This window comes from Juglans regia, chromosome 5 (assembly GCF_001411555.2).
Source record: "Juglans regia cultivar Chandler chromosome 5, Walnut 2.0, whole genome shotgun sequence".
In the NCBI taxonomy this organism is placed as follows: domain Eukaryota; kingdom Viridiplantae; phylum Streptophyta; class Magnoliopsida; order Fagales; family Juglandaceae; genus Juglans; species Juglans regia.
The window spans coordinates 21370951-21384646 of NC_049905.1; the positions used below are offsets into that span (position 1 = coordinate 21370951).

General features: G+C 39.0%; 1 protein-coding gene across 1 annotated transcript; it reads left to right on the top strand.

Annotated features, from left to right (window-relative positions):
• Window positions 1-1284: 1284 nt before the first annotated feature.
• Window positions 1285-2881, top strand: LOC118348463 (pentatricopeptide repeat-containing protein At1g06143-like). Its single transcript, XM_035690097.1, has 3 exons — window positions 1285-1431; window positions 1836-1931; window positions 2411-2881. The coding sequence occupies exons 1-3, from the start codon at window positions 1285-1287 to the stop codon at window positions 2879-2881; spliced, it is 714 nt and encodes a 237-aa protein (XP_035545990.1).
• Window positions 2882-13696: the final 10815 nt, after the last annotated feature.

Genomic DNA, 13696 nt, shown 5'->3' on the forward strand with positions numbered 1-13696 from the left:
GGCCAATGGGCTTTTAAAAGAAAGGAAAGAAGAGGAGGCACAAGTTCCCCAATTGGTGTCATGAAGGTAAAATTTGACGCTGAAATCCGAGGCAATACCTCCTTCATAGATGCTCTATTCAGGGATGATTATGGAGCACAAGAGTGGAAAAAATACCCATCAAATGTCCTCTTGTTCAGTTTAAAGAGCGTAATTTTGGAAGGGGACTCAGTCTTGGTCATATCTGCAATTTCAATATCTAGATCAGTCCATTGTCTCTGTTATTGGGAACTCGTTGGTTCATTTTCCCTCTTGGTTTGTTAAGAAAATTGCGAATAGCGTCAATTTTGGTGTTCTTAATTTATCTATAGCCACCGATAAGATAGGCTGCATTTCCCTTAGCTGAATCACCTTGCATGCCACTTTTGAAACTGCATGAACCTATCTAGATCATGTTGGAGATATTTGCTAGTTTTATTGACTCGAGTTATAGCCCTAATTATTGTAGAAAAATACTCCTTTAATGTTTTCTAAATGCATTTCTATGATGAAATTATATTCTTAAACTAGTTTGTAGAGCACACTTGGTAAAGTGCTTAAATGACATAATTTGATTTGGACTTTTTGGATTTTGAGAATGTCAGTTAGGTCTTTTTGGGTTTTGAGAATCGGCCACCATGGTTCTTCCTTCTTGTCAGTGTGGCCAACTGTTCGAGTTTCAGTCCACCATAATTGGAGCTCTTGATCAGGCTCCACAAGACTAGGGTCAAGGTAGTAGTGGTTGACATCCCAGTGGATGAGACCATCACTGCCGTAGGGGTAGTCTTTGATTGTTACACTTAGTCCATGAGGAGCAGTTAGATCCTCCATGGCCATTCTCCTACGTGCACTATTGCAAAAGAGCCGATCCATCTTAAAATTTGATATATGGGAATTAGATTATATACACTTGGATTGCCAATAAGTTGCAAAACAACAAGTTCTCTGTTTGTTAGAATACTTCTGCTTATAGTTGATGTAGATGGTGTTGGTGATGGTGTTTGTTCTGTTTCATTTAAAGATGATAGGAGAAATCAACTGACAGACGTAGAAACTTCAGACAATCGGCACAAAACCACTCCTGTCCAAGATAAAGATCCAAGGGAAAAACAAAATATAAAGATAAGAGGCCGCTTCAGATCAAAATTTGCTGATCAATTGCCTACATCCACATATTGAGCCAAGAATCACTGTGCCTCATGTAAACCAAACTGAAGGCAGTTAGTTGGATCCCAGAGCCATGGTGAATAGCAGGAAGATGATACAATGACAGATTTGAGGTCCCCGGAGAAAAATATTGGCCAACTCCAGTTACCTGCGTCTGAGTCGAATCATTTCTCGTCTCTACCCTCTAAAAATGTAGTTTCCACCCAGAGCATGCAGGTGGATGGGAGGCCTTTGCTTTATCCTGTGGTGCAAAACACTGAGATGCATCATGACCAGTAGCAGTCGCAGATTGCGAGGAATAAACTTCAAATTAGGCCAGAGGAAGTTGGAGTCCGTGCACCAACACCGGATAGAAGTGCAAATGAGATTCCTGATGGGTCTGCCATTGACAGCCTGTCATTGGACTCTGGAGGATTGAACAGCCCCTTCGATTTTGGAATTGATGGGATAAGTCAATTTGATGACCTTTTACGTGACGAAGATTTGATCCAATACTTTGGTGCTTAAGAACCATTAAAGTTGATACTTCAGATCTTAGATTGTAAGTGATGTTTCTAGCTAACATGCATCTGAATTTTATACTCACTTCAAGGATTTTGCCTTGCGACTCTTGTTTTGATCCTATTTATTTATTATTTTTGCATTTGGAGGAGGATTGCTACCCAATACTCATCGCCTTGCATCTATCTGGAGAATCCTTCATCCATCGGAGAGGATTTGTAGAGGTGGAAGGAAGAGTATTGGAGGTGAGTTCATCAAAGTGGAACGTAATGGCAAAGGTGTACACGCCATTCTTACGGGCTTTTCTATAGCACGATAAATTGTCTTCGGCCTTCATTTTATTGTCACAATTCATGAACGTGTAGAAAGAACAACTAGACAAGATTGAAGTAAAAGAGTATGTTCCTGTAAAACAAGAACAGGAAGAAGAAAACTGTTAATTCTTTATCATCTGCTCGTTTAGGGGATGTTTAGGCGTAGAGATGAGATATGAAATTCTCAAATTATTTTATAATTTCATTCCCAAATAACATATACAATACTATTTTTATTTTTAATTTTTAATTTTTTAATTTAATTATTATTTAAGCACAAAGATCAATACAATTTTAAAACTTCAAAATAAAATACAAAAATTAGTACAATTTTTTTAAACTTAAAAAAAAAAAAATTTAATCTTGGAGCGCTCGATTTAGGAAATGAAATATATCTTTATGTATTGCAGAATGGGTTTGATCTTGATGTTTATATTGGGTCTGCATTGATTGATATGTATGCCAAGTGTGGGAGCTTAGATAGGTCACTTTTGGTGTTCTTCAAGTTGCGGGAAAAGAATCTGTTTTGTTGGAATTCAGTAATTGAAGGGCTTGCAGTTCACGGATATGCATATGAAGCACTAAAGATGTTTAGTAGGATGGAGAGGGAGAAGATCAAACCAAATGTGGTCACTTTTATCAGTGTTCTGAGGGCCTGCACACACGCAGGATTAGTTGAAGAAGGCCTTCGGAGGTTTCTGAGCATGGGCAGTGATTATTCGATCCGGGCAGCCATGAAATATCTAGGGGTAGAAAAGAGTAGTCCTGGATCCAGTTGGATTGAAATGGGAAGGAAGATTCATCAGTTTGCAGCATCTGATAAAACTCACCCAGCTTATAATGAAATTTACTTGTGCTGGCTTAGTTGGATGGGCTGCTGAAGCTAGCTGGCTATGTACCTGAACTCACCCAGCTTATAATGAAATTTACTTTTGAGAACAATCCTTTGAATGTTCAAAGACAAACATAGAAGAGGTTACGATCCTTGGTTGGCTCTTCCGCTATGCCCTGCTTCATAACATCTTAAACAATATTTATTCCCTTTATCCGTTCCCATAGACATAGAACCATATCATTAGATTGTGTTAGTGTCAGAAACCTCAAACCACACAACTACCTGCCGTTTACAGAGTGTAATATATTAATGTAATCCCTTTGCAGTGCCTCCACAAATCCTGTCTCTCTGTAGATTCCTAAAGCAGTTTCTTTTCATCTATATTGACAATTCCAAGATGCCTTGTTTTGCTTCCAGTGCATCTCGGTTGAACATTCAAATGCCTGTTGCTGGCTTTTTCCATGTTTCCAGTAAAGAAGTGTTGAATTGAAAAATATTGTGGGTCACATGTATAAAGAAGTTTTGAATTGAGATAAGTTTAGTAATTTGAGAGTTGGGTGTTTGGATGTTAGACTTAACTGAAAATTAGACTGAACTTAATTGAACTTAGATAAGTTTAAACAGGCCTTAGTATCCGAATGACATCGAAAGACAAATGCCGATATTATATTGATGTCACATACACGGAATCGGGTTAAACCTAGCCATCTCCTTCTTCTTCAGTCACGTTAAACCAGAGAGAACAGAGAGACAAATAGATATATATATATATATATATATATATATATATATTCATAACAAGTTTTCAGAAAATTAAGAAAGAAACATTCGACAGGCAATTCTCTCATTAGTCCAACTGTCAATTATTGCTTAATTACCATCTTCATGAGTATAATTCTTGAGTTAGGATGTTAATTATGCCTTGCTCTTCCGAGATCTATCAGCAAACCAAACAGGGGTGTGAGCAAATGTGATCATTAGTCTAGTAGAGCGAAACCCACAAACCTAGTAGAACCATCATTCAACATGCCATCTACTATTCACTCATATTGACAAATTTTACATTCACACATCTCTGGAGAAAGGGATGGATGGGCCAACAATCTTGTTGGGGAACTCTTAAATACTTATTTTCCAAAAGAAAAAAAAAAATTAAGTTGAAATCAGATTCCTACTATATTTTTACAACCATATAAGTAAGTTGAATTGAAATCAGGTTGTTTAAAAATGACCTTATTTAGTTATTCAAATTAACTCATTCTTTCTACTTGACTCGTTAACCCCGAATCTACAAAGATTTACAGCAGATTATATTTTGAAATTTCACATCCCAAGTTAAATTAATTTTAAAACTTTTTGAAAAAAGAAAAGGCCACAGCAGATTATATGCTGAAATTCATAGTGACATCAACAAGAATAACTGCATTAAAATTGCTGGCATGAGACAGAGCTGAAGTGTATAAAATTTTGTTGAAAACTATTAAATTGGTTTCAGTAATTTTAGAACGATTTGCATTCAAATTTCAAATGGCTTGCCACTTACTAAATCCATCTCTTCTGGGGAGTTGCATCCTTAGATCCACTTAGATATCGCATTTTACTCTTTCTTGAATTTCCAAACTGCTACCTGCTTTGTCCTTGGAGAAGAATTTTGGAACCTGAGGCTTTTGTTGGTGCTGACATCTGGTTTCTTGTAGAAGCGGAGTTATTATTCTTCTCAAAACTTCATCAATTTTAGTGAAAGGAACATGTGGTCGGTTTACATGGAAGCAGTCTTAATCTCTATGTGGTCGGTTTACAGGATATGTGTTATATTCTTCTAACCTTTTCAACAGTCATTAGACCACCTCCAATCTCTTCGATCCTCAATAATTACTGTCGTGATGGCTGACTCTGGCGGACCGTAGATCTCTGGATCATGTTTACTCTTCAATGGCCACTCCTGCATAACTTTTTGTGCAACTTTTAAAGCATGCATGGAGTAAAGTAATTGCTTTCTTTAAACAATGCATGCTAGGTACGTAGCTTTTTCTAGTAAATTTAAGCAAAGTAGTCGCAAATCATACCGTGATCAACCGTATGCTATATGGGTTGAGATCAGCATGCAAGAGTCTGTCGAGCAAATTCCTCGTTAACAAAGCACTCATTAACAAAGCACTCCAGGTGACATACACTAATTAATTAATGGTCTAAAACAACTATATTGTGCAGGCTTGCTTTGGTAAGAAACCTGCATGCCATTGTTAAACTTTCTTAACTGGTTGTTCTAGCGATTACATTTTTTTTTTTTTTTTTTAAGAGGACGGGACTCCAATTTTATTGATTGTCCTCACTTGTGGCGGAGGGAAACCGTGGTTACAAGTACGACACCTGGGATTTACATAAGCGCTAAATCTAGGAAAAAAGAACTCAGGCATCAAAATCAGTAGAACCATATAGAGTACACGGCCTTAAATAAGATACATAACCTACATCCGAACAAGCCAAAGAGGGGCACATGCAAAAAGCCAAGTACACAAGACAAAAAGAGACGCAAATAACGTGAGAGCAACGAGAGACAAGTAAATAAGGAAAAACAAACCTGACACGACGCTTATGATATCCTCAGGTAGGGCATACCCAACTTGTCCATGCGGAAAAAACCCCTCACCCGGCTAAGCAGCATGTGAATGTCAGCCCAATCAGAGTTCAACCCTTCCGCCCCACACTTAGCTAGAAAGTCAGCCACAACATTACCTTCACGAAAAATGTGGTTCACTGTATATTCCAGGCTATTAAGATGTTCTTGTAAATCCTCCCAGAAGTCTTCTAAATACCAAATGGGACACTTATTCTTTACAATCCAATTAACCACCAGTTGAGAGTCAGTCTCTATTTGGACACGATAAAATCCAAGCGTGTGACATCTGCGAACACCTTCCAATAAACTTCTGAGTTTAGCAAAATTGTTGGTACCCAAATCCAAGGGAACAGAATAAGCCAGAATTAATCTACCATCCTCATCCCGAATAACACCCCCAGCGCCAGAGGTGCCAGGGTTCCCAAAACTACTACCATCAGTATTGAGTTTTACCCAGCCTTGACGGGGCCGGTGCCATTTTACCACCCGGACCCTCTTGGGCTTAGGGAATAAAACTGGAATATCTAGTCTGTTTCAAAATAAAAATAGACCGTTGCACTTTTATTTGTGGAACATTTTGAATTGAATGTCATCGGGCTTAACAGCAATGATTATGTTAAAGGGAAAAGTCCCACATTTACGCTGTACTTTCAGTCTGTGATTAATGCTTGTTGGAAACTCCCACATTTGCACTGATTTCAGCCTGTGAATGCTTGCTGGAGTTTCCCACAACTGCACTGTTTCCAGCCTATGAATGCTTACTGGAGTTTCACACATTCACACTGTTTTCAGTATGTGAAAGTTTGTTGGAATTTCCCACATTTCTAGTTCATGTTTTACTCTTGAGTATAATTGTTTATATGGTTAGTAATGTTGCATTGAGCTGTTCACAGAACAAATAAGTTGTTGTAGTAAGTTAAACTTCAATGATCAAATAACGATTGGCGCACATTTCCCCTGTATTGTTTTTTTCTTTTTCCTCTTTTATTCATTTAGTGCATTTTTCCATGTTTTGTACTTGTGCTTGCTTGTGATATTGTTTTACTAATATTTGTTTTAATCTATGACCTTAGTGTATTGGTAATATATTGTTCACATTTTTTGCATTTTAGGTATAAGGTTGTGATACTGTTTTTTTTTTTTATATTTCATATTAGACTATCGTTGGAAATACTTTTTTGGTTGCAAATATATATTTATCTTTGCATTTTTCCACGATCTGTCTTCCAATTACTTCTACCTCTGGTTGGATACTGCCATGAAACGCATGTCTTACAAAAAGTGACCAACATTCTTCTTTTGGTAATGTCGTCAAATTGTAAGTTAAAGTAGTTTGCATAACCGATGCTACTCGTTCTTCACGTGTGGTTACCAAAACCCTGCTCCCTTGTGCTCCAAATCTGAAGGGAGTACTTAACTCCACCCACTTAATATAATTATCATTCCAAACATCATCTAAAACAAGTAGAAATTTCTTTCCCGTCAAACTCTCCTTTAGCGTAGTTTGAAGCCAATCTAGAGTCTTACCATCACCATTAGTAGATGAACATACTCTCTCTAGAATTGCTTTTGTTACCTTAAAGATGTCAAAGTCATCCGAAACACAAACCCATGCTTTAAGGTCAAAATATTTCTTCACGCTCTCGTCATTGTATACAAGCTGAGCAAGGGTGGTCTTGCCGAGTCCCCCCATACCGACAATAGCAATCACAAACAAGTTATTGCCACTTACATCATCTGAGAATAAGGAATTAATTATTTTCTTCTTATCATCTTCTCTACCACAAATACCAGATTCTTCAACCAAAGAAGTTGTGGGCAATCTTTCAGATGGTTTTTCTTGAACGCCTTCTCTTAGAACTATAATGTCCTTTTGTCTTACAAGATACTCCAATCTGTCAACCACTTGTTTTATCTTTAGTTCTATTTTCTTGACAAAAGGGTTAAATAAAGAAGTAGAGATGGCTTTTCGTAATACCTTGCTTGTAGTGGTATGAAATTCAGCATCCAACTTGCATTGCATGGCTTCGGTATCAATCTCATCCAAGATGTCCTCTGCATCATAGACAGCATCTTTCAACTTATCAAGCCAGTTTTTCACGTTGGGATTCGCCACTTGTTTTTTCTCTGCATCTTCAAACACAGCATCCACAGACAGCAAAGATGTCTCCAGTTTTTCCAAGAGTATTGGGTCGAGTTTGAAAATATTTGAATAAATGAATGGGCTAACTTAATTATCAGCAGCCGTATACTTTATTCTATTTATAGAAGTTTACAATGCAAGTAGTTATGTACAATATGGACTCTATTTAATCTGTTAAGACTCCTATATATGTGGATAGATAGAGTTTGGATTTGTTATATCAGATGGAGTCTTGCTCTGCTGTCAGTTGCTGTGAGTGATCCTCGGGTATATTCAAATCATCAGATAATGTTTGTTCTGCTGTTGGTTGCTGTGAGTGATCCTCGGATATATTCAAATTATGACTTATCTGTCTAACATCCCCTCGCAAGCTAATGGGGAGAGGCAGCACCATTAGCTTGGATCGCAGCATACAGAAGCGTGTAGAACTTAGACCTTTAGTGAACACATCAGCCAGCTGATCAAGGGAGCCAAGAAAATGAAGACAAATGTCTTTGTTTGCAATTTTCTCTCGGATGAAGTGGAAGTCGACCTCAATATGTTTTGTTCGAGCATGGAAAACCGGGTTGCAAGCAAGTGCAATAGCACCACTGTTATCACACCAAATGGTAGGAGCTGCGGGGATAGTAATATGCAATTGTTTGAGCAACATGCGAACCCAGTAAAGTTCAGCTGTGACCATAGCCAAAGCTCGATACTCAGCTTCTGTACTTGACCGAGCAACCACGGATTGCTTCTTAGCAGACCACGAGATCAGAGAGGAGCCAATAAATACAGCAAAACCTGTAGTGGAACGACGGTCATCTGGATCACCAGCCCAATCCGCATCACAAAATGCTTGGAGATGGCAGTCACCCTTCGTGTACCATAAGCCAATTTCAATGGTGCCTTTTAAATATCTGAGGACCCGTTTTGCTGCAGTCCAATGAGTAGATTTGGGATTGTGCATGTGTTGGCAAAGTTGATTAACAGAGAACGCAATGTCAGGCCTGGTTAACGTGCAATACTGAAGGGCCCCGACTGTTTGTCGATATTCTGTGATTTGAGCTGAAGTGAGAGGTTCACCATCATGTGAAGATAGCTTCTGGCCCATGGTGCAAGGGGATGGAGCAGGCTTGGCACCTATCATCTTTGTGCGAGAGAGGAGGTCTGAAATATACTTGGATTGTCGAAGGTGAAGCCCAGTAGTGTCTCGTGTAGCTTGAATGCCGAGAAAGTAGCTAATAGGACCCAAATTTTTCATCTTGAACTCTGCTTGCAGTTTGATGATAAGTGAGTTAATAGCGGCAGAATCGGTTCCTGTGACTAGAATGTCGTCTACATATATGAGAAAATAGATGTGAGTGTTCCCATTATGATAGACAAATAGTGAGGTGTCAACTGGAGATGATACAAAGCCAAATTCAAGTAGAGCCGTAGAGAGTCGCATGAACCACGCTCGTGGCGCTTGTTTAAGCCCATAGAGTGATTTGTTTAGTTTGCATACATGGTCTGGATAAGTAGAGTCAATAAATCCCTTAGGTTGTTCCATGAACACATCTTCCACAAGAATGCCATGAAGAAAGGCATTAGATACATCTAGTTGTGTAATCTCCCAATCAAACTGTGTAGCGAGAGAGAGAATCACAGGGACAGTAGCTGATTTGATGACCGGGCTAAACGTTTCTGTGAAATCAACCCCTTCCTCCTGATGATATCCCAATGCCACTAACCGAGCTTTAAGTCGCTCAACCTCACCTGTGGATGTCTGCTTGGTCTTATAGACCCATTTATTTCCAACAACATTGTGACTTTTAGGCCTAGGACAGAGTGTCCAGGTATTGTTGGCCATAAGGGCGTCATATTCTTCCTTCATTGCTGTACACCATTCAGGTAAGAGTGCAGCTTGCCGATAAGAGTGAGGTTCAAGAGGAATTGCAACACTGGATAATGCATGCAGTGGGTATTTGGTGGAGTAGAGTTGAAAGTCAGAAAAATTTCAAGGTTTTAAACAGCCTGTTTGGGATCGTGTAGTCATAGGATGTGAGGGTTGAGGTGCATTGGAGGCAGGCAGGTTTCTGGTTGTTGGAGAGTGATCCGAGATGGTAGATATGATGGATGGAAGAGCTGGAGTAATAGGAGTGGAAATATGATTTTGTGAAGATGGTGGTGTGGCAAGAGAAGGCTGGTTTGTATGTGACAACGGTTCATGTGATGGAGGGTTTTGAGGTGCATTGGAGGCAGGCAGGTTTCTGGTTGTTGGAGAGGAATCCGAGATGGTAGATATGATGGATGGAAGAGCTGGAGTAATAGGAGTGGAAATATGATTTTGTGGAGATGATGGTGTGGCAAGAGAAGGCTGGTTTGTATGTGGCAACGGTTCATGTGATGGAGGGTTTTGAGATGCAGAGTCTGTAATAACAGAAAATGAAGGAGAGGGAAGAATCATACCTGGGGAAGAGACCACTGGCAGAGGCTCGGGTGGCTTGAATCCATTTTTAGCAGGAAATGATCTCTCATTAAAGATAACATGCCTGGAGATGTAGATCTTTTGAGTGACAGGATCCATGCATCTATAACCGAGATGGTTTGCACTATAGCCCAAAAATATGCATCGTTTGGATCGGAACATTAGTTTTTGAGATGTATATGGACGAAGTAGTGGGAAGCATGCACACCCAAAGGTGCGAAGAAACGTATAATCTGGAGATTTGCGATATAATTTGGAGTAAGGACTTTGATGTTCTAGAATTGGAGTAGGAAGACGATTGATGAGGAAAATTGACGTGAGGAATGCATCTACCCAAAATGTGTATGGCAAGTGAGATTCGGCCAGAAGGGACAATCCTATTTCTACCACATGGCGGTGTTTACGTTCGGATACCCCATTTTGTTGGGGTGTATGGGGACAAGTTATACGATGAAGAATTCCATGATGTGTGAGGAAATTTTGGAATTGGTGTGAGGTATATTCTCCTCCACCATCTGTTTGAAATTGTTTGATTTTGCTGGAGAATTGATTTTCAACTAACGTTTTGAATTTAACAAAGCATGTGAACACATCAGATTTATTATGGAGAGGATATAGCCACGTGAACCTTGAGAAATCATCAATGAAAAGGACATAGTATTTGCATCCACTAATAGATTTAGTAGAGCAAGACCACACGTCTGAATGAATCAAATCCAAGGGTGAAGTAGAAACACGAGTTGACATAGAGAATGGAAGTTGTTTGCCTTTACCGAGTTGACATGAATCACAAAACTCCATTTTGTTCACTGACCCTTGAACTGGTAATTGATATTTATTCAATAATTGGGATACAATAGAAATAGATGCATGGCCTAATCTAGAGTGCCAAATAGAAAGTGGTGCTTTTACTCCTGCAACAGCAGCTAAGGCACGTGGTTTATTGAGAGATATTGACTGCATAGGAAATGGATAGAGTCCACCTTCACTCCTGCTTTTGAGTAGTGTCTTCCCCGTTAATGTGTCCTTCACAAAGAAATGAGATGCTGTTAGAATGAAGAAGCAATCGTTATCAATGCAGAATTGGTTAATGGATAGGAGATTTGCAGAAGCATTCAGACAGTGTAACACACGCTTGAGGTGTAACTGATTATTGTTTGTGTGAAAAATTGCATTACCAGTGTGTGCAATAGTTAAACCTTGACCATTACCAACTGCCACATGCTCTTGACCTGTGTATGGTTGTGAAAGGGTGAGTTGCTCAAGATTGGCTGTGATATGTTGGTTTGCTCCACTGTCTGCAAACCATGTCTCTGACTCTTCCTCAGTGTTGGTATGAGCCACCATTGCTGCGAGTTGGGCAGGAGGATGTCGCCCTTGATATGCATAATCCATGCGATGGAAGCAGTCAAGAGCTCGATGATTAGATTTCCCGCAGATCTGACAAGGAGATCGAGGATGTATAAAATTCTGTGATGGTTTGGGAGATGTGTAGGTTCGCTGTGGTGGGGCTGTATTGGATAGTGGTTTGGAAGTAGATATGGGATTGCGGTTGAAGGAAGGTTGTGAGGACTGGTGGCCAGAAAATGAAGGGTGATTATTCTTGTTGGGATATTTTGGTTTGCGATAGAAGGGCTGTTGTTGATTATGTTTGGGTGCAAACAAAGCAAAGTTATTTGTTTCTGGAGAAACAGATTTGTACTGGTTTTCTAAAAGGAGTTCATTGGATAAAAGTTCGGTTTGAAAATCATCAAAGGATAATGGATTGTCTCTGGTGGCTAAGGATAGAGAAGTCATAAAGGGTAGGTAGTTAGGATTTAGGCCATGAGTAACATAGGAGATCAAGTCATCCTCTTCAACAATCTTACCAGCAGCACTGAGTTCGGCTGCTATTTCCTTGGCTTCATCAAGGTAAGTAGAGCAGCTACGTGAGCCTTGAGTGAGTGCTTGGAGTTTGCGTTTCAGATGGCTCACCCGAGATCGTGATTTGGAGGCAAACTTTTTCTCTAATGCAATCCAGGCTGGTTTTGCAGATGTAATACCAAAAACTGAGGGGGCCACATTATTAGATAAAGTGGCATTAATCCATCCTAGCACAAATTGATCCTTTTTGTGCCAGATGACATAGTTGGGATTGAGTTCATTTGTTGATTTTCCTTGATCATCAAGGAGAAATTTTGATGGGCACGGTTCGGAACCATCCACGAAACCCATCAAGTCATTGCTCTTTAATATTGGGACCATTTGGGACAACCAAATTAGATAGTTTGACCCATCTAGTTTAGCTGAAACCAGTTGGTTCAGATTAGGAGCAATGAAGACAGCGGAAGCCATATTGAGAAAAATGGATCAGAAATTGCGTGAGCAGAAATGCTCTGATACCATGATGAAATTCATGGACCTAACTCATCTCATAAAACCGGTTGTATAAGAGAGGATTGCTCATTGCTTATAAACATGCCCAAGACCTTGTCCACAGCCAATGTGGGATTATTCCTCAACAGAGTTTTTGTCCTCGAAAAAAGTCAACAAATTCACCAGATGCCACCCTTTCAAAAAATGCTTGGAGGAGTGGGGAGACAAATATGCCTGCAAGCTCAGCCATGTTTTCTTCTTTGTAATGGAAGGAATCAAAGGAAATGAAGGAAAGTGACGAAGAATAGTGGAGAGAAATAAGATTACAAGGCCTGATGATCTTTTGTTTCGACGCTAAAACGGAAGTGAAGAAATTAATGAGAAATTAATAAAATAAATAAATCAATGAGATCAGGGTGTGTTAGTTGAGGCCAACTCATACATTCACGTACGTTATTCGCAAATGACTTTACCCAACACATGAAGACAAGCATCTTCTTACTTTATATTAATTTTTAATATTATATTATTATTGGCGGAAAGCAACTTTCTTTGTTAATTAGCTCTCTTGGCATATTGCATGTGGTCGACAAACAAAGAAAAAGGCAAAGGAACCAAAAGAAACACGACAAACCATCATTCAACATGCAACAATATTGTTTAGTTTTTTTAGCGAGAAATACTTTAGCCACAAATAGATTACACAAAAATAATCTCATAAATTGATGTGGTTTGATGTGGTTCGTCAGATTATAAAGTTACTTTTATTATAAAGTAGATCTAACGAATCATATAAAACAACATCAACTTGTATGATTATTTTTGTATAATTCATTTATGGATGTAACATTACTCTTTTTTAATTCATTACAAGCTTGACTTCCCATCACGACTCGACGAATATTAAATTCACACGTCTCTGAAGAATGGAGATGTTAAGCTTTTTGGTTTGTTAGTTGGGCTCAGCTGCAAAGGGATACATGGCCCTACAATCTTGAAAGCAGCTACATCATGTAACGCATAATGAAGTGTGAAAGAGTGATATACAATAAAAACAAAATGCAGTTTCAAGATGCTAATAGCTGGAGGTATATTAAAATCAATCCTTCTTTGAAAATCAAGTCGAATGAACCTATCTAGATCATGTTGGAGATATTTGCTAGTTTTAGTTGACTCATAGTCCCAGCCCAAATTATTATCGAAAAATACTCCTTTAATGTATTCTAAATGCATGCACATTTCTATGATGAAATTGCAGATAGGATACAAGATGCAGGCAGTAATGGAGACGTAG